We start from the raw sequence: 25,740 nt of genomic DNA, 5'->3' as shown, positions 1-25,740 counted from the left end.
CGCGAGCGACCTCTCATGGCACAGACAGAAAAAGGGCCTCGGGGAATCAGGACAGGGAAGAAGAATGGTAACAAATGACTTTCAAAAATGGCAGAACAGGATTCCGCCCAAATAGGAAAGAAAGAGAAAAGAGGAAGACGCCAGAAATGGGGATGCCGAGAAGGGCATACCTTAGCACGTCCCAAAGAGGATGGCCAACCAGAAGCTTTCGAAGGAATCAGAACCAAGAGAAGGAAAGAATGAGAGAAAACGGAAAAGGGACTTACCGAGACGATGGGGACAGAACATGCTCTGTTTGCAAAAGAACAAAACAGGGGAACCAACGGTTCCCCGGGACGCCCAGAAGACTCCATTATAAAAGGAGGGGATGGGTTGTGAAGAAAGCAGCGAGAAAAAAAAAAAAAAAAAAAAAAAAAAACACAAGAAAGAAGAAAATCTCTAGGAAAAACTATCAGAAAAATCTGTGCAGAAAGAAAATACTAAGGGAAAAACAAATACTGCTTCCCGATATCCTGTAAAGGCCACTATTGCACATACTCGGATTCAACGAGAATCAAACTTTGCAAGTTTTGAAGGCTGAAATAGCCATTCAAGACTGCAATTTTTGAGCTTGATTGGACCTTGTATCACGTCCTAGTGAGCTTTCTGTAATCAAACAGATAATGTATTAATGAAATACTGTTTCATAATTCCCAGGATCCCCACAGCATTTTTTTTTATATCGTCTTGCTAATCCTGTTTTCCTTTCCTCCTGAACTTACGTTGTTAATTTTTGGCACTCTTCGATATCCTTGTTTGTCATTTTTCTGTATATTGTCAGAAGTATTCTCTGCATTCGCTTGATTCTTAAACAGCTCATTAGCTGCGGTGAGTCAAGGCCCGGTCCACCAAATCCTTCCTTTTCATTCAGGCCCGGGATCCTTGGGCCTGAGTATCCCGAAAAAGGCACCCTCACAGTTACCAAGCAAAAATATGAAAAGGAATTTGCAAGATTAAGAAATTTGACTTTAGAAGGGAAAAAAATATCGTTCTACCAACTAAGCAACCTTGCAGATGAAGTCAGATGAATTCAGAATAATTCCCTTCTACTCCTGCAATAGTATAGCCATCATGGGCCCGAGCAATCTTTTCATTAGCCAGAAAGTCAGCCAACCAGACAGTGTGACAAGGAGGAGTTGGAATTGTGGTAGGAGGATACTCATGTTCAACTTGGGGCAACACTTGATCACCAAGATACCAATACCTTCCATGCCCACACTCAAGCAACACTTGGCGGCCATTCAACTCTAGAGACTACTCACACTCTACATACCCCTCACATCCAACCCAAGGATTTAAATCCATCTAAAAAGTCATAAAGGAACTCAGAATGAGAAGAGACTGAACCATAGCCAAGTGCCAAAGATTTCAAAAGAAAGAGGAAGGAGAACTCACATCATCAATAGTCAAATTATCAATCACCAAGCGCCAAATTTCCAAAGAACGCCTAGAAGGTGTAGACAAACGATGTTTGAGCAACCAAAGCAGAAATCTAGGAAAAATGCCAACAACTTCTTCCTGGATTTCAGGACCAACTCCAAAGTACTCGTACATCCAGACCTAAAAAATTCACAACACCATTACCACATAGCCAAAATAACTTTCCAAAACCCACATGACCAAAAATTTCCATAAAAAAAAAAAAATATATATATATATATATATTCTCACAACCAATGCCCCACCAAAATTTCACCACAATCAAAATTTTCCACACATCCATACACAACTACCAATTTTTTTCCATAGCCATGCAAAAAAATTCCCACAAGTTCATGCCCATGCACAAATAAATTCTCACATAGCCAAAATCATAACCACAAAAATTTTCCATGAACCAAAATCACATACCCAACAAAATTTTTCACAGTCGAAATTTTACCATAATCAAAATTTTCCATATTCATAAATTTACCCACAAAATTTTGTCATGTCCATAAAACAAAGTTTACACATACCAACAAGTTTTTCCCACATACATCATGAACATATTCATATAAGACTAACACAAATTTTTCACAATGCCAATACTCCCAAAATCCAAGCCAAAATTCATCCAACAACATCACCATCTACCTACATTGTCAAAATTCCATAAGCCACCAACATTGTCCAAATTGCACCATGATTAAAGAAAAAACAACACTTCGAGAATGCTCCAAAGCCAACATTCTCCAACATAACCAATCATGCAATGCCCCAAAAATTTCTGTTAGGACATATGTGATTCAATGTTAGGAATATATGTCAATATTTTATGTAATTGGCTAATCTTTTGACAACATGCACTTTACTTGTAATTGGGTAGATCTAGGATGTGTTTAATACTTCAAGGAACGAGATTTCAAGTTCAAGTGTTAAAGCCATGCAAGTCTGTCCGAGAAACAAGTGAAAGAGTGCTAGATTTTAAAGCTCGACAACTAGCATCTATAGAGTCTTAAAAGTTGTTTCAGCCTGTGGCTCAATAGCTAGCTCAATAGATGGCTATCTATCGAGGTTTATGAAATTCAATTTTTCAGAGCTGATTTTCATCCAATGCGTGAGTATGTGTTTAGACTTTCTTTTCTCACAACCATAAACATATATTAGGATTATTTTAAGGGTCATTAGAGGTTACACAAGTTGCACGAGTGTGAAGCAAGGTTTTGTTCAAGCAAATTGTGACCGGAGACAGAATTTGCCATAGTTCATCTTTCTCTTGAAGAAGCTGCTATGTTTGTACACCATAGGGTTTTGTGACCAAGGAGCTTCTTGATCTTCATCGTGTGATGAATTGAAGAACTTTACAGCCAACATCCTTCTCAAGTTGGTGATTAAATCACGTACTGAGATTCGCGCATCTATTGGTTAGTCACGTACTGGGAGCCGTGCATTGAAAAAGAGAGACTGTCACTACAGAACAAGTCCAATTGGGTATTAGGGTAAGGGTTCAACTGTAGGTTGGTATAAGATACTAGAATTCCTTTACTTGTAACCGCTTGTTTTGATAATAGTGGATTCTCGGAAGTGGTGACCTTAAAATCACTCGGTGGGGTTTTTGCGGTGTAAATTTTCCACATTCGAAAACAAATCAACCATGTCAATTTAATTTCCGCTGCATTTAGATTAATTGGTGATTTTTTTGTGCTGCCACGCATATTGTATGTTAATCTTATTAATTAATCAACTTGGCTAATTAATTGGTTAATCTATCACAAGGGGTCAATACATTCTTGGCCTATCAATTTCAAAATAACCAAATGACAATATCTCACCATGAAACTTTCAATGAAATATGAAATAACATTTTTTCTAAGCAAAAAAAAAAAAAAAAAAAAAAAACAACCTAACCTTGGTTTCTACATGACAATATGGAGCATAGGTCCTAGGGTCTTGAAGAAGCCCATCATCATCATGCCAATCAAATGTTGGATCATATTTCTTACCATGAAAAGCAAGAAAAGAAGATCCTTTGGAGGAAGAAGCCATCTTGATGCAAAGAAAATGGGTTTCACCAAAAATGGGTGTGTGATGAAAATGCTCAAAACACAAGGATCTAAAGAAATATTGATAGAGATGGATGATGGAAGGTTAAGAAGCTTAGAAAAGTGTTTTTTGTGAGAAGAAATGGTGAGATGAAGAAGAAAAATCAAGTGGAAGAAGAAGGTGAATAGTCTCAATGGAGGAAGCGAAGTTGATAAAAGATGAAGCAAAAAGGAAAAAGGAAGAAACAAAGAAATGAGGGGCCAAAATTTCGGCCTCCACACTTAAAACTCAGCCAAAAGTTGAGTTGACTCAATCAACCCAAAAAAAAATCTTTTTCAAAGTTTTCAAGTATCTTTCAAACTCAATTTGGAGTTTTCATTCCCAAATTTTCAATTCCACATTCTCAATGCCCAAATTTTAAACTCAAATCTTTAGTTTTCAAAAAAATCTAAACCTCAAATTTCATGATCAAAATTTCAAGCCTTAATTTTCAAAATTCTAAGTTTCAAAATTTCAGAATTTAAGTTCCAAATTCCAAGTCAAAATCTCCAAGTTCCAAAGTCTCAAAATATTAAATGTCAATTTCAAAACTTCCAAGTTTCAAAAAATCAAATGCTTCTCAGAAGAAGAATCTTTTGTCAATCAAACTTTTCTTAATAAAGATTCAAATCAAGAAGGAACAAATGAAAATCACACATCTCAAAAAACAGTGGGATCAAAAAGCTCTCATAATTTAAAAATCTAGCCCCCAAATTTTGACTTTTTGTAGGCAACACTCCAGATCGAAGTAGAGAAGCCCTGGATTGACATTTCAACAAACTCCAGATCGAAGTAGAGAAGCCCTGGATCGACATTTCAACAAACTCCAGATTGAAGTAAAGAAGACCTTTGATCAACATTTCAACAAACTCCAGATTGAAGTAGAGAAACCCTGGATTGACATTTCAACAAACTCCAGATTGAAGTTGAGAAGACCTTTGATTGACATTTCAGCAATTTGGATCAAAGTAAAGAAGACCTTTGATCGACATTTCAACAAAATCCAGATCGAAGTAGAGAAACCCTATATTGACATTTCAACAAACTCCAGATTGAAGTAGAGAAGACCTTTGATCGACATTTCAACAGTTCGGATCGAAGTAGAGAAGACCTTTGATCGCCATTTCAACAATTCTAGACTAAAGTAGAGAAGACCTTTGATCACCATTTCAAAAGTCTAGATTGAAGTAGAGAAGACCTTTGATCGCCATTTCAACAGTCCAGATTGAAGTAAGGAAGACCTTTGATTGCCATTACAACACCTCCAAATTGGAGTAGAGAAGACCTTTGATCACCATTTCAACAACTCCAGATTGAAGTATAGAAGACCTTTGATCATCATTTTAACAACTCTAGATTGAAGAAGAGAAGACCTTTGATCGACACTAGAAGCCCTTGGGTCGTAGACAACTCTAGTTTCAAGGTAGAGAAGCCCTTTTGCCCTTTAGTTTCCTTTCATCAAGATCGAGGTAGATAAGCCCTTGGGTCACAAACAACTCCATTATCAAGATCAGGATTGAAAAGTCTCTTAGTCACCCCAATTGTCAAGAATCATTTCTAGAGTCTTCAACTACCAGTTAAGTCAAGTATTTTCATTTTTTTCAAAAGATAAGGCACTAGTTCTATGTTCCAAAGTTTTAGGTTCGAGGGCTAGGTACTCTTTGAAAATTCAACTTGAATTAAATCATGGTTGCTAAAATCAGTGTCTTTGTCTACCTTGAAAGATATCGCATGATCAAGTTGCACAGTCAACATACATTGTGTCTAGGTAGAGTCTACCACACATGATCAATTTAAATTAATTAAATAATTTTGTGATTGGTTGATAATTAGTGTTTAAAATAGGGATGCATGCATAGGAATAAAAGGGATGATTGGATAACAATAAAATTGTGGATAATCTGAACTTTATGAAGATTTATTTTAGGGTATTTATCTACAAGATAATTGTTCCTGGAAAAGCCTGAATTATCCAGAAAAGAGATTAAAAAAAATAAAATAAAAACATAGACTAAGGATGAAAATACGTCAAGGTGCGGGGACCGGATCAAAAAACCCTAAAAGGAGAGTCCAAAACACTCCCAAACACGGAAGAATGTTCGATGTCCAAGAACCCATTTAGCACTTTTGGAGTGTCGAACAACACTTTAAAAGGGCCAAATTTCCCCCTTTTGGGCTTTGGCCCAATGCCCTTCGGGTGATGATAAGGCATACCCTTTTTAATCTTTTCGTAAAAGGATGAGTCCCAATTTGTGTTCTACACGTCGGAGCTATTTTTTAGAGGCTTCTGGCCTCTATAAATAGAGGTTGGGTCTCATAATTAAGGACCTTTTTTTATGCTTTGAGAGGCATACGTTGTGAGGCTCTCAAATTGCTGATATTTGCTAATTCTCTCTAAGATTTGCTACAAAAATTAGGGATTTTAGGTTTCAAAGATAATTGAATAAGTTTCTTTGAACCCTAAAACATCCTCTCAAGAACAAGGAGTGCTCATGCAAGAGGTTGTTTTCAATCACCCTATCTTTTTTATACTTCTTTTTATGTTGATGAATGTTTTTATCCATAACATGAATGGTTCATCATTGTTTTGTTTAAAGCATGATTGTTTTTTTATGCAATTTTTAAAATTTCTTTCTTAAATATCAATAATCTGCATGTGAACAATTCTTTTTCTTAAAATAAAAACAAATCTGCATTGTAGGAACCAAGTACAAGACTTCTGGGCCTTAGATCACTTGGGCTCACAATTTATTTGTAGTGGGCTTAAGGATTTCCTACAATGGGTCGTTCTCGGCAGAGAGACTCAAAGCAACACTCAGTTGATACTCTCTCCTTGACTGTTTTCTCTCAATTTTTCTGAACCCTTTCTTCTCCCAACTTTCTTCTATTTATAGTCAAGGTTAGTGGGGAGATTATGATTACAGCCACCGTTAGTGCTACTGAAGGTCCAATATTATCTGATTAAAGTGGATGTTTAGGTGAGAGGGCGGTGCAGCATTTATGATCTTGGAACTTGGCTCCATCTTGACCGATTATGTTCGGCAACTCAGTTCCCTGTGAATATCACATTTTCCCGGGAACAGTTCATATATTTGACCGGGAACGTTTGACCGATCACCTCTTGGAATTCAATACTCTACGCTTGTTTGTACATTAAGGAAGCTCCAAGAAGGGCGCAGTATAACTGGACCTTTCTACTAGGCCTGTGCCCAAGGCCGGTATGGGACTCGGCCCAGGGCCTGTGTGGGACTGGGCCCAGGGCCTATATGGGACTGGGCCCAGGGCCTGTATAGGCCTAGGATCTCGGTGCTGTACAATAGCCCCCCCTTGATTCATACTCGGTCGCCGAGAAGAATCAAGGAGCTATCTGGGCCTTTTGACCTCGGGAATCTTCTAGCCTGGGACTTATGACTGTTACTTCTTATTAATATTCATCTCAAAAGACGCGCCGTTTCGCGGCGCTAGGCGCACTCGTCATTATTGCCTGACGGTTCGTGGACCGAAGCGACGCGCGAATCGGTTACGTTTGGCATTCGCTGGGTCGCTCGTAAATTGTGCCCATTTATTGCTTGATTAAACGTTTCTTCTTCCCCCATTTCTTTTTGGCTTTATAAATAGTCCCTCTCTGAACACCATTCCATTTTTCCTTCGCCTCTGATCTTTAGTGCTTACTCTCTGCCGACCACATTTCTATGCGCTTGCTTGCTCAGTGTTCTTTTCCTCCTTAGAACCCAAAGTAAGTTTTTCTTCCCCTTCCTGTTCCTTCAGCTTTATTTCTTTGAGTTCACTTTTGTAGTTTTAGGCTTTATAGATGGGTTACTCTTACCTTCTAGAATCCTCGACTGCTTTGGCCACCTTTAGGAGTAAATTTAATATTCCCGATGACGTGGATGTGGCTTACTGCCATGAGAGTGATATGGAACTCCACCGAGGGCAGGGTACAGCCTTCTTTCCTTTGATGTCCATTTTAGAAGGTGGGGTCAGGTTCCCCGTAGATCCCCTCTTGATAAACACACTCACTTACTATGGGCTGTGCCCTGACCAGCTTCCCTCCAATTTTTACCGGGTAGTTAGTTGTGTCAGTAAGTTGAACCACACCTTTAACTTACAGTTAGACCACCATGACATTAACCAAATGTACAGCCTCTGTGGGAGCAAAGCCACCAATTATTACCTAAAGACAAGGGATGCTCGGGTACGGCTAATATCATGCCTACCTGATTCGAACAGGAACTCCGCCGGGGAGTTCGTCAGGGTGCGTGGCAATTGGTTTGCCGGGGAGATCCCTTGCCCCCTTACACGGCGTGAAGTGGGTTTGTACCATCCCCTTCATATAATTGCTTTCCTCCGCCTCTTCTTTTCTTCCTAAAAAAATTTTTTATTGTTAGAGACTAATGCGCCACCTGTTCTTTTGCAGACGGCAAAGTGTTTGTTCAGGACCTCAGAGCCGTCCACGCCAAGGATTTAAACTTCGTCCTCCGTTCCGAGATATATGTGCATTGGGACGGACAACTCCAGGCCTCGCACTTGATCCTCGGAGTGGAGCCGATTTATTCTACTTGGCAGCCTTTCAAGCAGGCACTGATAGTTGACAGCCCCCTGCTATCATACATAGACGTCCGGTACGTAAACTTTTTGCCGTCGAAGCTTACAACCGAGGAAGCGAGGGAATTTGGTCGGCGGTTTACTTGCGCAGACGAGCTAGCCCCTTTGCGAGACGAATCCGCAGAAAAAGCATCTCGGCGTCTTAGGGAGATAGCCCATGAAGCCATACAGCAAGGAGACCAAGCGCAAGGGCAGCCCATTCCCGAGAATCCAGCCGCCGTGCCTCAACAACAAGTGACAGAAGCGGCTGCCTTGCTAGCTGAAGCTATCCAACCTAGTGGAAGGATGGTATCAAGGAAGGTGATGTCAATAGAACAGTTCGTGCCAGGTGCCCGGCAACCCAATCAGCCCCCGCCTTCCCAGGGCCGGGGTCAAGTGCCTCAGCCCCCACCCTCCTCGCAGGCCGGACGTGCCCGAAAGAAACAAAAAGTTACCGATCAACCTTCCACGGGCCTGGGAGATGCCACTGTCCAGACTCCTCCCCGACCAACAGGTGGAATCGTTATCCACGAGCCGCCAACCGAAGCTGGCACGGGGGGCGCGTCCTCCTCCCAAGTGGCTCCAGCGTGGAAGCCAAAGTTCCTTTTGGACGGCAAGCCATTGCCCTCAACCGCCTGTGTTCGGATGTGGGAGAAGGGCGAGGGCGGCCGTATTGCCCAAACTTTGGCCGAAGCTCTCCTACTTCCCGAGGACGTGCACGCTTTTGAGGAGGGGTCCGAGGAGTCTGTGGGGCGCCGGTTAGAGTGGCACGCCATTGCGGTAATTCTTTTGTCTATCTACTCCTTCATATAGATTTCCTTTTGCTTCTTTTCTAACCTTCGTGCTTGCTAGGCCGCTCAAATGGCTCACATTGTGGCTGCCCGGGCACGGGAGCTTGCCGAGGAAAACGAGCACGAGAAGGGGGCGCGGGAGTCAGCAATTAAAACGGCTAAGGAAAAGATGAAAGCTCCTGAGTCTGCTGAGAAGAAGGCTGCTGCTGCGGAGAAGTACCGGGCATTGGCCGAAAAGAGGTATGCGGAGCTCCTGACCAAGCAGAATGAGACGGAAGTCAAATTAGCCGAAGCCATCAGCCTTAACACTTCCAACGCCGATGAGATAGCCGATCTCAGGGCAGGCTTGGCGGCCGTGGAACAAAAGTGGTATGACATAGGTTTTGCTGATGCCGAAAATTCCGCAGAGCCGGTGGTGGCTCGGGCTCGGAATATGGGTTTCGAGGCCGGGTGGTTTGCCGCTCTCCAGGCAATGGCAGTTCCTGAAGATTCGCAGCTGAGAGACCCCAGCCAAATTCCATTTCCAAACCCTGTACCTGCCGTCCAGGACGCCCCGGCTGCTATTGACGAGGAGGAGACGGCCAGTATGAGGAAGCTGGTTGAGCAAATCGATTCTCACGCCGAGCCCGAGGAAATGGAGGCCACCAGCATCCCGACTGTGCAGGAGCTTCTCGGTGAGGACCCGCCTTTCCCTCTGACCGTCCAGCAGGAAGTGACACCGCCGACCCAACCTCCCAGCTGATTTTACTTTTATTTACTAGCTTATTTTTAATTTGTTGGTTTTATTTGCCTATGTCACCGGGATGTGGTGACTGAACAATTGTCTTATTTTGCTGGTTTTATTTGCCTACGTCACCGAGATGTGGTGACTGAACAATTGTCTTTATTTGTTTAATTAGCAGACCGTTTTCTTTTCCTGTTTCAATTTGTTGAATGAATTTATATCTATTTGTGTGTTTTGCTTGAATTATGCCAGTGCTATGGCTGCTTAATAGAATGGTACCCCCGAAAACCTGTTGTGCGGCGCTTTGGGTAATTTGAAAGCGCTAATGGACTTAGTATTTGTAAAAGAGTTAGGTTTTCTTCAGGCTTTAGTATAACCGAGAATCGTGTTTTCGTCCTTAGAGTATTCGCTTGTAAGGTTTCCACCTGTTCGGAGATTTGAGTTTAACCGAGAATCAGGTTTCTGTCCTTAGAGATTTATTCATAAGGTTTCCACCTGCTCGGCGATTTGGATCGAGCCTAGAGTCAGGTTTCTGTCCTTAGAGATTTATTTATAAGGTTTCCACCTGCTCGGCAATTTTGATCGAGCCGAGGGTCAGGTTTCTGTCCTTAGAGATTTATTTGTAAGGTTTCCACCTGCTCGGCGATTTTGATCGAGCCGAGGGTCAGGTTTCTGTCTTTAGAGATTTATTTATAAGGTTTCCACCTGCTCGGCGATTTGGATCGAGCCGAGAGTCAGGTTTCTGTCCTTAGAGATTTATTTGTAAGGTTTCCACCTGCTCGGCGATTTGGATCGAGCCGAGGGTCAGGTTTCTATCCTTAGAGATTTATTTGTAAGGTTTCCACCTGCTCGGCGATTTTGATCGAGCCGAGGGTCAGGTTTCTGTCCTTAGAGATTTATTTATAAGGTTTCCACCTGCTCGGCGATTTTGATCGAGCCGAGGGTCAGGTTTCTGTCCTTAGAGATTTATTTATAAGGTTTCCACCTGCTCGGCGATTTGGATCGAGCCGAGAGTCAGGTTTCTGTCCTTAGAGATTTATTTATAAGGTTTCCACCTGCTCAGCGATTTTGATCGAGCCGAGGGTCAGGTTTCTGTCCTTAGAGATTTATTTATAAGGTTTCCACCTGCTCGGTGATTTGGATCGAGCCGAGGGTCAGGTTTCTGTCCTTAGAGATTTATTTGTAAGGTTTCCACCTGCTCGGTGATTTTGATCGAGCCGAGGGTCAGGTTTCTGTCCTTAGAGATTTATTTATAAGGTTTCCACCTGCTCGGCGATTTGGATCGAGCCGAGAGTCAGGTTTCTGTCTTTAGAGATTTATTTATAAGGTTTCCACCTGCTCGGCGATTTGGATCGAGCCGAGGGTCAGGTTTCTGTCCTTAGAGATTTATTTATAAGGTTTCCACCTGCTCGACGATTTGGATCGAGCCGAGAGTCAGGTTTCTGTCCTTAGAGATTTATTTATAAGGTTTCCACCTGCTCGGCGATTTGGATCGAGCCGAGAGTCAGGTTTCTGTCCTTAGAGATTTATTTATAAGGTTTCCACCTGCTCGGTGATTTTGATCGAGCCGAGGGTCAGGTTTCTGTCCTTGGAGGTTTGTTTGCAATTCTCTGGGTGTGCGGTTACGAAATCAAAAACAGCATATAAAAAAAAAACGTTCATCATGCTCTTAATTTCAATGAAATACAAGTTCTGGCTTACATGGATGATCATGCATAGAATTTCTTCAAGTTGTTGGCGTTCCATGGTCGGGGGAGCGGCCTCTCGACAAGGTCCTCCAAGTAGTAGGCCCCTGCACCCGCAATGGCTGTGACTCTGTATGGCCCCTCCCAGGTTTGAGCAAGCTTCCCTGCAGCCACGTCCCGCATGTTCCCCACTACCCTTCTTAACACTAGTTCCCCGGCACTGAATTCCCTCCCCCTTACATTTCGGTTGTATCTTTGGGCCAACTTCTGTTGATTATCGGCGAGCCGTACGGTCGCGACCTCCCTGCATTCTTCTAGCCAATCCAAATGCTCCATTATCAGGTCGGCGTTCTGGACGGGGTCAAACCCGGCGACCCTTGCACTGCATAAGCTCACCTCGGTTGGTATCACTGCTTCTGCTCCGTATGTCAGAGAAAACGGGGTTTCCCCCGTGGATCTCCTAGGGGTCGTGCGGTAAGCCCACAATACACTAGGTAGCTCCTCCGCCCATCTTCCTTTCGCCCCATCCAACCTTCTCTTGAGCCCGTTCAAAATAGTCTTGTTTACTGCTTCAGCTTGGCCGTTGCTTTGTGGATATGCCGGGGTTGAATACTTGTTCCTGATGCCGAGCTCGCTGCAGAAGGTCCGAAAAGCGTTGCTGTCGAATTGTAGCCCATTGTCTGTTACAAGCGAATTCGGCACCCCAAACGTTGTAACTATGTTTTTCCATACAAACTTCTTCACATCCGTATCTCGGATATTAGCCAAGGCTTCGGCTTCAGCCCACTTCGTAAAGTAATCTACAGCTACCAATACAAAACGGCGGTTCCCCGTTGCTCGGGGGAATGGCCCGAGGATGTCAAGCCCCCATTGTGCGAACGGCCACGGGCTGCTGACAGGGTTTAGGTGTCCTGCAGGCTGATGGATCATTGGGGCGTGCTTTTGACACTGTTCGCAGCTCCGAGCGTATTCAGCGGCATCCTTCTGCATCTGTGGCCACCAAAACCCCTGTGTCATCGCTCTGTGCGCTAAAGATCGTCCCCCAGCATGCCCGCCACACACTCCCTCATGTAGCTCGGTCAGAAGCTCTTTGACTTTTTCGGGATGTAGGCACAAGAGGTAAGGGCCTGCGAAGGATCTTCGGTACAACTTTCGATCCGCAGAGAGCCAGTATCGGGGAGCCATCCGGCGAATCTTGTTGGCCTCGGCCTCATCCTCTGGAACTTTATCTTCGGCAAGGAAGTCTATGATCGGGTTCATCCAACACGGACCAGCCACTGCTACCTGCGCAACTTCTACTCCGGCCTGGTCGGGAACACTCTTCACATAGATGCTTAGCTCCCTTATAAGTTCTATCGTGATAAGCCGCGACGTGTCCTCGATGGCCGATGAGGCTAACGTGGCAAGAGAGTCAGCGTGCTTGTTTTGTGACCGAGCCACCTGGGATATCTTTACCGTTCCAAACTGACTGATAATCTGCTTTGCCGTACTTAGGTAAGCTTTCATTCGGGGGTCCCGAGCCTCGAAGTCCCCCGTGATCTGATAAACGACCAGCCGAGAGTCCGAGTAAATCTCAACATCCTTCGCGCCCAGATGCAATACGGCCCTCAATCCAGCCAGTAGGGCCTCACACTCGGCTTCATTGTTCGAGGCTTTGAACCCCAATCTGAAGGAGTGTTCCAGTCGTATACCCTCAGGGGTGATTATGACAACGCCAGCCCCAGCCCCCATAGCATTTGATGCGCCGTCCACAAATACCCTCCACGGGCGAATCTCCGCACTACAGATTACCTTGCCTTCGCTCTTGGGTGTGAATTCTGCGATGAAATCAGCGAGAACCTGTCCCTTCACCGAGCTTCTAGGTCGGTATCTTATGTCAAACAATCCCAACCGAGTCCCCCATTTGGCAATCCGACCTGTGAAGTCCGATCTCTTTAACAGTGACTGCAAAGGATACTCGGTGAGGACGAACACCGTGTGTGCCTGGAAGTAATGTGGCAACTTCCTCGTGGCGTGCACCAGGGCTAAAACTAACTTCTCAAGGGGCAGGTACCTTGTCTCGGCGTCTACTAAGGTTTTGCTCACGTAATACACTGGCATTTGTACTCCCCGGTCCCTTAGTAACACAGCACTTACGGCATGTTCGGTGACTGCAAGGTACATAAACAGATCCTCCCCGGGCTCCGGGGCCGTCAACCTCGGCGCCTCTGCCAAGTATTCCTTTAGCTCTCGAAAAGCCTCATCACAGCTCTCGTCCCATCGAAACCCCTTCCACTTTTTCAAAAGTTGATAAAACGGCCGGCTATCATTCCAGTGAGCACTTGCACCTCTTTAGGATTGTTTGGTGGTTTGAGGCGGTTCACGGCCTTTATTTGGTCGGGGTTAGCTTCTATTCCCCGAGTAGAGATCAGATATCCCAAGAACTTACCAGCCCCCACTCCGAAAGTGCACCTCTCGGCATTCAGGCGCAATTTGTGCCGTCGTAGTATCTCGAATACTCCCCGGAGGTCTTCGGTGTGCTGTGACTCGATTCTGCTCTTTACCACCATGTCGTCGATATAAACTTCAACCGTGCATCCAATCTTTTCTCGGAACATTCTCGTCATCATTCGCTGATACGTGGCCCCAGAGTTCTTCAATCCAAACGGCATGACCTCATAGTGATAGTTTGCATTCGGGGAGATAAATGCTGTCTTTTCTCGGTCTTCGGGCGCCAAGGCAATCTGGTGGTAGCCCTGGAAGGCATCTAGGAAGCTCATCCTCGGGTGCCCGTATGTTGCATCTACTAACTGATCAATCTTGGGCATCGGGAATGGGTCTTTGGGACATGCCTTGTTCAAGTCTGTGAAGTCCACACAAACTCTCCATTTGCCATTCTTCTTCTTCACCACGACAGTGTTTGCCAACCACTTCGGGAAGAATATCTCCTTTATGACTCCGGCCTCCCTCAGCCGCTGTACCTCCAGGTTTACTGCATCGACGTGTTCTTTTGACGCTCTTCTTGGTTTCTGCTTCTTCGGGGGGAATAATGAATCCACATTGAGTCTGTGGACAATGAATTCGGGATCTACGCCGGGCACTTCATACGGGTTCCATGCGAAGACATCTATGTTCTTCAACACCTCCTCGGCAACTTCCGTCCCAGTTTCTCGGGGTTTCCGTAATTGCTATGCTGTCTCTTTCTCGGCGTGCTCAGCTTGACCGAGCTGTTCCTTTTCCCACCTGACCGCGGCTACAAGGCATTGCTTCGCCACCTGTTGGTTCCCCCTTACCTCTGCAACTCCATACTCAGTAGGAAATTTTACTTTCACGTGAAGGGTGGACGGAACAGCCCCCATGGCGTGAATCCACGGCCTCCCCAGGATTGCGGTGTAAGGTGCGAATGATCGGACTACTATGAATGTAACTATAACTCCCTTGCCTTCCATGTCCACTGGGAGAGAGATTTTCCCCTTGGGAATCACAACTCTCCCGTCAAACGAGACCAATGGCGTGTCATACTTCGCCAAATCCTGGGTCTTTAACCCGAGCCCTTCGAAGAGGTTCGGGTACATGACGTCAGCCCCGCTACCTTGATCAATCATCACCCTCTTCACCAAGAATCCGCCGATCCGGGCTGTCACCACCAAAGCATCGTCGTGAGGTTGGATCGTCCCTTCCAAATCATCTTCTCCAAACGAGATGGCCAGCCGTCCAACTTTCTTTTTCTTCTTGGATGATTCTCCCTCCGTGCAAGCCACTGTCATTACCCTTTTTGCCGCTGCTGCTCTTCTTGGTGCGGCATGGATGACGTCGATTACCCCCAGGGGTGGTGGAAGGGGGTTCCTTTTCTGTTGGGCGCCCTGCCCGGATTCTCGGTCAACGGAATCTGCTACAAACTCTTTCAGGTGCCCTGCCTTCACTAGCTGTCCGAGATAATCTTTTAATACCCTACACTGCTCGGTGGTATGCCCCTTGTCTCTGTGATAGGTGCAGTATAGGTTTTGGTTCCTCCGAGATGGGTCACCCCCCATTTTGTTCGGCCATCTGAAGAATGGCTCGTTCCTGATCCGTTCCAAGATTTTGTGCACGGGCTCTTTAAACACCACATTAACCCCTTCGATTTGCACCTCTGGTTCCTGCATTCTGAAGTCTCTTTTTGGCTTTGGCGGCAAAATGCTTTGCCGAGATCTCCCCGCAAAAGGAGCTTTCCCCCTGCTTTGCAGCCGGTCATCCTCCAGGCGTTTGTACTCCTCTATGCGTCTCATCAGTTGCCTCATGTCCTCCGGGGGTCTTCTCGTCAGCGACTCCCGCAATTCAGAATCTTCGGGGAGCCCCATCCTGAAAGTGTTTGCAGCAATTTTCTCATTTCCTCCACCAATCTCGTTGTAGAGTTCCCAGTATCGGCTGGCATAACTCCGAAGAGTTTCCCCGACCCTCATTTTCATGGAAAGCAATGCGTCGACCGACTGTTGCACTCGGCTGCATGTCACGAACCTGCTGTCGAATTCCTGAATCAGCTCGGCGAAGCTGTGTATAGAACCTTTCCGCAACCCATTGAACCATCTCAGTGCGGTAGAGCCGAGACTAGAGGGGAATACTTTACACATCAATGCATCGTTGTGCGCATGCAAAGACATCATGTGGATGTAATGGCTGACATGTTCCACGGGGTCCGTCCTCCCCTCATACGAATTGAATGGCGGTCGCGTGAATCTGCTCGGCAGCGGGGCCCGTTCAATTTCATCGGAGAATGGAGACCGGGCCGCCATCCGCAAGGCTCGGCTCATGGCATCCACGGCAGCATTGTGGTGCAGTCGTTCCTCCGGCGATTCTGATCCTTGGTCATCGTAACCATGCGACCGTGAGCGGTTTCGTTGATGACGTAGTCCCCGTGGTTGCCGGTGTGACTCTTGGGAACGCGATCGGTCTCGGGATCGTTGCGTACCAGATCGGCTGGAGCCCTCGCCCTGATTTCTCCTTTGCTGGGGGTTGCGATTCCTTTCATGTCGCCGATCCCTCGCTACCAGCTCTAAATCCATTACCAGTCTGCGCAACCACTCCAACTCTCGGTCTCTATCATCATGCTGCCGATGCGCCGAGACGCCGGAAACCATCCGATGTGTCTGAGCCGACCCTTCTCCCAATCCGGACCTTTCCTCCTCCCTTGGTTACTCCCTATCTTCCCGCCGTTTCTGCCTTCTCTCCCTCCACGTTGACCCCCGAGAAGATCCTATGGAGCCGCTCGGTGCCCGCTCTCCTGAACGCTCCTCAGACATTCCTTTCGTTTGAGTCTCAGTCAAACCACGGCTTCGTAGGAGGGCCCCACGGTGGGCGCCAATTGTAGGAACCAAGTACAAGACTTCTGGGCCTTAGATCACTTGGGCTCACAATTTATTTGTAGTGGGCTTAAGGATTTCCTACAATGGGTCGTTCTCGGCAGAGAGACTCAAAGCAACACTCAGTTAATACTCTCTCCTTGACTGTTTTCTCTCAATTTTTCTGAACCCTTTCTTCTCTCAACTTTCTTCTATTTATAGCCAAGGTTAGTGGGGAGATTATGATTACAGCCACCGTTAGTGCTACTGAAGGTCCAATATTATCTGATTAAAGTGGATGTTTAGGTGAGAGGGCGGTGCAGCATTTATGATCTTGGAACTTGGCTCCATCTTGACCGATTATGTTCGGCAACTCAGTTCCCTGTGAATATCACATTTTCCCGGGAACAGTTCATATATTTGACCGGGAACGTTTGACCGATCACCTCTTGGAATTCAATACTCTACGCTTGTTTGTACATTAAGGAAGCTCCAAGAAGGGCGCAGGATAACTGGACCTTTCTGCTGGGCCCGTGCCCAAGGCCGGTATGGGACTCGGCCCAGGGCCTGTGTGGGACTAGGCCCAGGGCCTGTATGGGACTGGGCCCAGGGCCTGTATGGGCCTAGGATCTCGGTGTCGTACATGCATCTTTATTGGATGTAGATCTGAATTTTTCTTAATCAAAAACAGATCTACATCATTATTAGATGTAGATCTAAGTTTTTCTTCAGACAAAAATAGATCCATATCTTTATTAGATGCAGATCTGAATTTTTTTTAGGTTAAAAACTTATTTGTATCTTTCTTAGATACAGATCTGATTTTTCTTTAACATATGCAGATTTTTGAAATAAAGAAAAAGATTAAACATGATTGTGTTTGTGTTTGTTTGATTTAATTTATGTTGCATAAATTTAAATTATGGGTGAAACTCTCTTCTTAAACAATCTTTTCCATATTTTTTAAAACATATACAAAACAGATCTGATCTTTTACAAACCAAAAAACCTTTTTTTTTAGTTCTTAAAAACAGATCTGATATTTTTCAAATCAAAAGACTTTATTTTATGTAATAAACACAGATCTGAATTTTTTATCTCCAGAAACTACTTTTTTCTACATACTACAAAATAGATTTGGTATTTTGACAAATCAAAATCAATTTTTTTTACCAACCAAAACAGATCTGATTATTTTCAAAAGAAGAGACTTCATTCATAAATAAATTAGTGTGATTTAATTTTTGTTTCACATGTTCAACATATCATTCATGACATGCATAAAAAGGTACATTTGTCACAAGAGTCTAGAAGACCAGACTCTGTCTGGGCAGAATGGGTGCCTAGCACCTTCCCATTTCGTAACCTAGCCTCCAGATTTAGGTCTTTGGATAAGTAGATCTAGCCTGTCTGTATTTTATTTTGGGTAGAATGTAACTTGGACAAAATGCCATGTAATTATTTGGTAGTTTGTAACTAGGACCCAAAGCCATGTAATTTTTCAATTTTTCAAATATGTAATTTTTTATTCAATCAATGAAGAGAATAATTCAGTCATGTATTTAGTTTTTTCTTATCTTTTTGAATAAAAAATAAGTGGCGACTCCATACCACTTACCCAAAAAGAGAGGTGCCCTAAAAAGCACTCCAAAAATCTCTCTTTTTTAAGAGGCAACTTTCAAGGTCTCTCACATTGGAATTAAAATTAATATGGGATACTATTCTTTGGATAGGTAGTGTGGGGTGCCTAACACCTTCCCTACTCATAACTGAACTTCCAAGTCCAAGATTTTTGGTTTGAGAATTTAGTTTACCTTAATTAATTAATTACTCTTGAATTAGTTTTTAGTTAATTAGGTAACTAAAAAAGAATTAGACAAATAGGTGACCAATCACACCTAATACAAAACCCATGGTTAGTAACGACTCCTAAAATTAAAATAAGAAAAAGTGACTTACAAACACACCTCACCTAAGAAGCACATGCACACAAGGAGCCATGTCACTAAGGACCCAATGTGCGACAAACCTAAAGCCTTTTTTGGGGTGTCCACAATGTCACCTTAGGGTCATAATATAATATAATCTCACGGAGCATGTCTAGGAAAGTGGTCGAGTGTGAATGAATTGACATGAGTTTATTATTTAAAACACACCATTCATTTTATGCCTCATAGCTCGTGCAATGATGAAGAATCTATTTTTCGACATAATCATGAGTAAATTATATTGTATGGGATCAAGTGTTGCTTGAGTTTTGAGCTCATGAGGGATTAAAGAAACTTAATTGGGTGTGATCAAATAATATGGGGCATAAAGGTGATATTATGAGCAATGTATTATGTTAGTTTAGATGATGACTTAATTTAGTACTTCTACCCTAAAAATTCCCGTTGGATTGCACACTCTATTTTCTATATAAAGAGAGGATTGGACAAAAGATTAAGAGAAGTCAATTTTGACTCTAGTACCCATTGTGAACAAGTGAGAGATGTCAGTAATTGGGCAAGATTTGACCAAACCTATAACCTATGGCCCATGTATTGTCGACATGGGTTATCGAATACATGGACTTAATTTGATGAGTTCAAATTTAAACTAATCCTAAGATAAGTTGTCAAGATTAGTGATCAATAGTGAAGTGATTTAAGATGAGTGGTTGAGCATTTTTAAGGACCACTCATCTGATAGTAGTTTTATCCCTATTTGTATTTAAATACTCCTACAACAGTCATATTACTATAGACTAGGAGAAAAAACATACATATAGTTTTTGTAAGTACTCTCTCAAATAGATTGTCTCTCTCTAGGGATACCAACTACAATGCCCTAGGATTTGGAGAATGGAATATACGGAAAGACCTTAGCAGGGTCGGCCCTAGACATTTTGGGACCTTAGGCAAGAACTAAAATGGTGTCTTTTTTATTTTTATGTATTAATTAAATTAATATTTATTTAATATTTTTATATTATAATATATTTTATTTAAAATCTATACTAATTTTGTGTTGTATTTTGTTTAAAATCTATTTTCATCTAAATTTTGTGTTGTATTTTGTTTATTACTAATAAAAAATTTATTCATTTTGGAGCCTTAGGCAAGAACTAAAATGGGGCCTTTTATATTTATGTATTAATTAAATTAATATTTATTTAATATTTGTATATTATAATATATTTTATTTAATATCTATTTTTCTTGCCTTTTGAGATGCAAATTGACTAATTTTGTGTTGTATTTTGTTGAAGCAGTGGAGAGAAAGAATGAGAGAGGCAGAGAGCAAGAGCTGAGAGAGAGAGGCGGAGAGCAAGAGTGAGAGAGAAAAATGTATGAGTAAATTTAAGGGATTTGAGATTTTTTATTTGTTTTGATTTGAGATTGTTTTGTGGGTAATTTTTTAGACCGAAATTGCACTTTATCTAGTTGAATTTTGATTTTCTAGAGGTTAAGGATGATATTTTTGGGATAATTGATTTTGTTTAAACCAAAAAAAAAAAAAAAAAAATGGGTACCAATGTTTACAAGGATGTTCTAGACTTTTTGTTTTTTAGTCACAAGCATGTATCAAATTATTTGGAATTTCATCTGAAACTTTTTTTTTTTGTACTGCCCATTATTTTTCAAAATTTTGGGGCCCCCTTCCACTAGGAGGCTTTAGACAATAGCCTAATTGACGTAGTGGAAAGGCCAGCCTAGGACCCTTGTAGCCCCTTCAATGACTTGAAGGTGTACCAAAAGGTGAAGAGATCGTAAGGAAGAATTTGTAAAGTTAGCAAAGAGCAAGATTCAGCAAATGTATGATTCATTCTACCAAAGTACGTGCACATACAATCTATTTAATTTATTCTTCAACAAACAGTCTAGAAAACATATAACACATATAATTTATTCTTCAACAAACAATCTAGAAAATGCAATACAAATTCACATAGGAATTGGATTTAGCAATCGAAAAACCTTAGCCATAGTTGGCCTTTCTCTTTTTATCTCACTAGTACACATTTCTGGCGATTTTGGCCCATTAGCATTTATTTTTAAAATATTTAGGCTCGAAACACTGTTTGGGAAATATATAGGAATATATCACTTTTTAGGTACTCGAGCTTGGCAAGCTCGAGTACCATGTTTTTTTAATCCACTATCGCCCCATATTCAAGGAGCCTTATACTGGCGTTTTTAAGCCCTATAGTGACGTTTTCGGGCCCTATAGCGGCGTTTTCCTGCAAAAAAATTTTTTATAAGTCCCCATAACAGGTTCAAGGGGCCCTATAGTGGCGTTTTTAAGCCCTATAGTGACGTTTTCGGGCCCTATAGCGGCGTTTTCCTGCAAAAAAAATTTTTAGTCCCCATAACAGGTTCAAGGGGCCCTATAGTGGCGTTTTTAAGCCCTATAGTGATGTTTTTTGTCCCTATAGCGGCGTTTTCCTGCAAAATTTTTTTTATAAGTCCCCATAACAGGTTCAAGGGGCCCTATAGTGGCGTTTTTTGGCCCGAAAACGTCACTATAGGGCTTAAAAACGCCACTATAGCGTTCCTTGAATATGGGGCGATAGTGGATTAAAAAAACATGGTACTCGAGATTGGCAAGCTCGAGTACCTAAAAAGTGGTATATTACTATATATTTTCCAAACAGTGTTTCGGGCCTAAATATTTTAAAAATAAATGCTAATGGGCCAAAATCGCCCACATTTCTGCAATTTCAAAATACTCTTTCACATGGGCCTCTATTAGGCCACCCTCCGTCAAAATACTAGCATCCACCATTTGCATATGCTTATCTTGGGCCAGCATTTTCCTAGCCCATTCAACTATCCCAACCTCTTCCCCGTCCAAAAGTGTAGGCAAATTGGGACGCTTTCCAGTAGCAATCTCGAACATCAAGATCCCAAAACTGTAAACATCAGCCTCGAGTGTAGCTGTAGTAAGGCCTGCCTTGTACTCAGGGGGCATGTAACAGTAACCCACTGTCCCCGCAGATTGTGTGGACGCATAAGAAGTGGAAGTGTCGATCCTCCTTGCATGGCCGAAATCACAAATATGGGCTTGAAAATCGGAGTCCAAGAACACATTGCGGGACTTAATATCCTGATGAGCAATGGGCTTGTCCAAACTATGCAAAAAAAAGAGGCCATTAGCCACACCCTTGACAATTTGAATCCGGGTGCCCCAAGATAACGTTAACGTGTCCACGTCCTGCTCCTGCTCCAAGTGCAACCAACGGTCCAAACTGCCATTCTGAAAAAACTCGTATATGAGGAGCCTATCGGAGCCGCTAATGCAATAGCCGAAAATCTTAGCGATATTTGGGTGATGGAGCATCCCCAGTGTCACCATCTCCGCCCAAAACTCCCTAAAGCCTTTGAAAGCGTCTGGGTTGAGTCTCTTGATGGCCACGGTGACGCCGTTGGAGAGCTGGGCCTTGTAGACGGTTCCGAAGCTGCCACCGCCGATGACAAACTCTGGGGAGAAGTTTTTGGTAGCCGCCCTCAGCTTAGTCATGGAGAATTTGAGGTTGGGGTCGAAGGAAGCGCTCTGATCGACGGTGGTGATGGAAGGTAGCTGGGTTGTTGTGGATACGAGTTGGGTTATCTTGGGTTTTCGACACCGGAACACCCAGAAAGTAATGATCCCGGTTAGAGAGAAGAAGAAGAGTAATCCGTAGGCTGTTGCTAGGAAAACGTGATCCATACGGATCAGAAGAAAAAGGTATTCAACATAAAAGAGAAAGACAAAATATGTTATTGTTTGAGAGTTTGAGACTTCTTAACACCAGATTCATTGTTCAGAAACGCGTTCGACTGGAATTGGAGGGATAAGGGTTTTTGCGGTTTCATGGAAGAAGCTGGGTCTTTCACTCAACAAGTCTTCGGACAAAGACTTTCGTGGATAATCAATTAATGGTTGTTTAAAAGAATTCTATCAACTACAGTACTTAATTAGTAGCATGATATATAAAAAGGCCAGCATATATTAAACCATCTATTTTTAGAAATATTTTCTTGAGAATTGAAAAAATTATCAATACTTTTTTAATTTTTGATAAATTTTTTTTCAAAAATGATTAACTATTGTGTGCCCTTCAAATAAACATTAGCAAAATCCTATATAAAAAATTTAAAAAAAAAAGTTTGAAAACTGACCTTTTAATATCTCATTTATAATTGATAATATATAGTTATTCCATTTAATCTTCTTGTGACAAAATCAACTAAAAATATGATTTTATCCATTTTAATTTTGAAATTATTATTATTTTATATATATATATAGAATAATACTAGAAAAAATTTTGTGAGAAATTTTGTAAGTGATACATATATTTGAAAAAAAAAAAAAACCTAGTTGTTTTATATAATCAATAATTGTTGTATTACATGTTTGAATTTTATTATGATTACTTTGATTATTATGTTTATATTGCAACTCACTTGGGTCGCAGTTCTCACAGATGCAGTAGTTTGACGTGCACTTATACATGAGGATGACTTTTTTGATGAGTAGAACCGGATAAGGATTTAACTGGAGATGTAATTTGATTGTGATTTTAGGAGGTTTTGTATTGTATGTAGCACACTCATAGAAGACGATGACCTACCTATTGAGTCGGAGTTGGTATTAGCTTTAACCGAAGATGGGGAATATATTGTGAATTTGGGGACATGGTGGGCAGCCCATGGCTTGGTGGGAATTATCATGTATGGTGGCTGTACAGGAAAAAAAAATTAAAGAGATGTTCATTTTTTTTTTTTCCCACATTACATAATTGTTTATTTAGCAGTACGAAATGCAAAGATCCAAAATTCAGAAAGCACACCGAAATTTTTTTTTTAATGGTGTTCTTATTCTTATTCAAATTGAAAAGCCACTTGCAAATACACACGTCCAAACAGAAACAAGCCTAGAAAACAAAGAAACCACAACCTCATTAAAACAAACATTGACATTTTTAACTGTAGTTTCAGGAGCAGTCCCATACCCAGACCCATATGATCCTGGGGGATTATTCCCTTCCACCCTGGTATTATGGGTTGTGTTTCTCCTGGGCCCAATAGGATGAGACTCCTCCACCACACGCTCATGAGTCACTTGACCCAGCTGTCCCTGTCCAGTCCCTTGTCCCGGCATTGCTCATATGGTGTGCCCCAATTGTGGTCCCACGAACAACCGTGGTAGCAGTATACCCATTATGCCCTCCAGCTGGAGTGGCTGCAGCATTGTGCTGCCTTGCCTGCTGCAGCCAAAAAAATCTAGACAATGCAATACAAATTCACGTAGGAATTGGATTTAGCCATTGAAAAACCATAGCCATAGTTGGCCTTTCTCTTCGTATCTCACCAGTACAGTTTGCTGCAATTTCAAAATACTGCTTCACATGGGCCTCTACTAGGCCATCCTCCCTCAAACTACTGGTATCCACCATTTCCATATGCTGTTTTTGGGCCAGCATTTTTCTGGCCCATTCGACTATCCCAACCACTTTCCCGTCCAAAAGGGTTGGCAAATTGGGGCGCTTTCCAGTAGCAATCTCGAACATTAAAATCCCAAAACTGTAAACATCAGCCTCGAGTGTAGCTGAAGTGAGGCCTTCCTTGTACTCAGGTGGCATGTAACAGTAACCCATTGTATCCGCAGATTGTGTGGACGCATAAGAAGTGGAGTTGTCAATCCCCCTTGCTAGACCGAAATCAGTAATATGGGCCTGAAAATCGGAGTCCAAGAACACATTGCGGGACTTAATATTCTGATGAGCAATGGGCTTGTCCAAACTATGCAAAAAAGAGAGGCCATTAGCCACACCCTTGATAATCTGAATCCGGGTCCCCCAAGATAACGCGGCCACATCCTGCTTCTGCTCCAAGTGCAAGCACTGGTCCAAACTGCCATTCTGAAAATACTCGCATATAAGGAGCCTATCGGAGCTGGTCATGCAATAGCCCAAAATCTTAACGATATTTGGGTGGTGTAGCATACCCAGTGTCACCATCTCCGTCCAAAACTCCCTAAAGCCTTTGAAAGCGTCTGGGTTGAGTCTCTTGAAGGCCACGGTGACGCCGTTGGAGAGCTGGGCCTTGTAGAAGGTTCCGAAGCTACCACCGCCGATGATAAACTCTGGGGAGAAGTCTTTGGTAGCCACCCTCAGCTCAGTCATGGAGAATTCGAGGTTGGGGTCGAAGGAAGCGATCTGATCGACGACAGTGATGGAGGATAGCCCGGTTTTTGTTGTGGACACGGGTTTTTGGGCTTGTGGGGTTTTCTTGGGTTTTCGACACCGGAACACCCAGACTACTGCTTGGAGAACGCGATCCATACGGAACAGAAGAAAAGGATATTCAACATAAAAGAGAAAGACAAATATGCTATTGTTGAGAGTTGAGAGTTGGAGACTATATTCATTGTTCAGAAACGCGTTCGTTTGGAATTGGGTGGAAAATGTGTTTGCAGTTTCATGGAAGTTGGGTTTTTCACTCAACAAGTCTTCGGAGTTCGGACAGAGACTTTCGTGGATAATCAATTAATGGTTGTTTAAAACAATTCTAGGAGAAATCTAGCCTTTTGCCCTTGTTTGGTAAAATATTTGGTAATATGTCTTTGTTTGTAAATTATATAGGGGGATGTCCCTGTTTTGGTACTCGATGACCTTAAAATCGAGTTACTTAAAGAACTCGGTTACCTTAAAACCGAGTTATGCCCTATCAAACTTTAAAAAATAAATAAATAAATAAAAATTGCATAGAACTCGATTTTAGGGAGATCGAGTTCCAAAACGTCACTATAGGGTTTTAAAACGCCATTATAGGGTTAAAAAAAATGCACTATAGGGCTCTCTCAACTTGCCATGGGACAATCACACTTAAGAAAAAAATTTGCAAGAAATGAGGAAAACATGAGTTAGAGAGAGAAGAAAACTTACAGAAATGAGGAAAAGCTCCTTGGACAGGCTTTTTATGCTGAAAAGAGACATGAGTTTGGCTGGAGATTTGACCGAACTCAGAATATGTGCACAAGAACTCTTGAGTGTAAAAGTAAAGAGGCAAATCGGTTCAAATGGGTATTTATACCTCCAATTAAAAGTAACCGTGCGAATTTTCACTACAATAAATCTGGGTTTAGGC

At 42.7% G+C, this 25,740-nt stretch overlaps 2 protein-coding genes across 2 annotated transcripts; both read right to left on the bottom strand.

Annotated features, from left to right (window-relative positions):
* Positions 1-21,292: 21,292 nt before the first annotated feature.
* On the bottom strand, positions 21,293-22,535 carry LOC126721510 (leucine-rich repeat receptor protein kinase EMS1-like). The gene has a single exon (XM_050424558.1). The coding sequence runs from the start codon at positions 22,313-22,315 to the stop codon at positions 21,293-21,295; it is 1,023 nt and encodes a 340-aa protein (XP_050280515.1). The 5' UTR covers positions 22,316-22,535.
* An 892-nt stretch (positions 22,536-23,427) lies between these two features.
* LOC126720802 (probable serine/threonine-protein kinase PBL1) lies at positions 23,428-25,132 on the bottom strand. The gene has a single exon (XM_050423625.1). The coding sequence runs from the start codon at positions 24,933-24,935 to the stop codon at positions 23,895-23,897; it is 1,041 nt and encodes a 346-aa protein (XP_050279582.1). The 5' UTR covers positions 24,936-25,132; the 3' UTR covers positions 23,428-23,894.
* Between the last annotated feature and the right edge of the window lie 608 nt (positions 25,133-25,740).

The sequence above is a fragment of the Quercus robur genome, chromosome 4, assembly GCF_932294415.1.
Source record: "Quercus robur chromosome 4, dhQueRobu3.1, whole genome shotgun sequence".
NCBI lineage: Eukaryota > Viridiplantae > Streptophyta > Magnoliopsida > Fagales > Fagaceae > Quercus > Quercus robur.
This window is presented reverse-complemented; position numbering and strand designations above follow the sequence as displayed.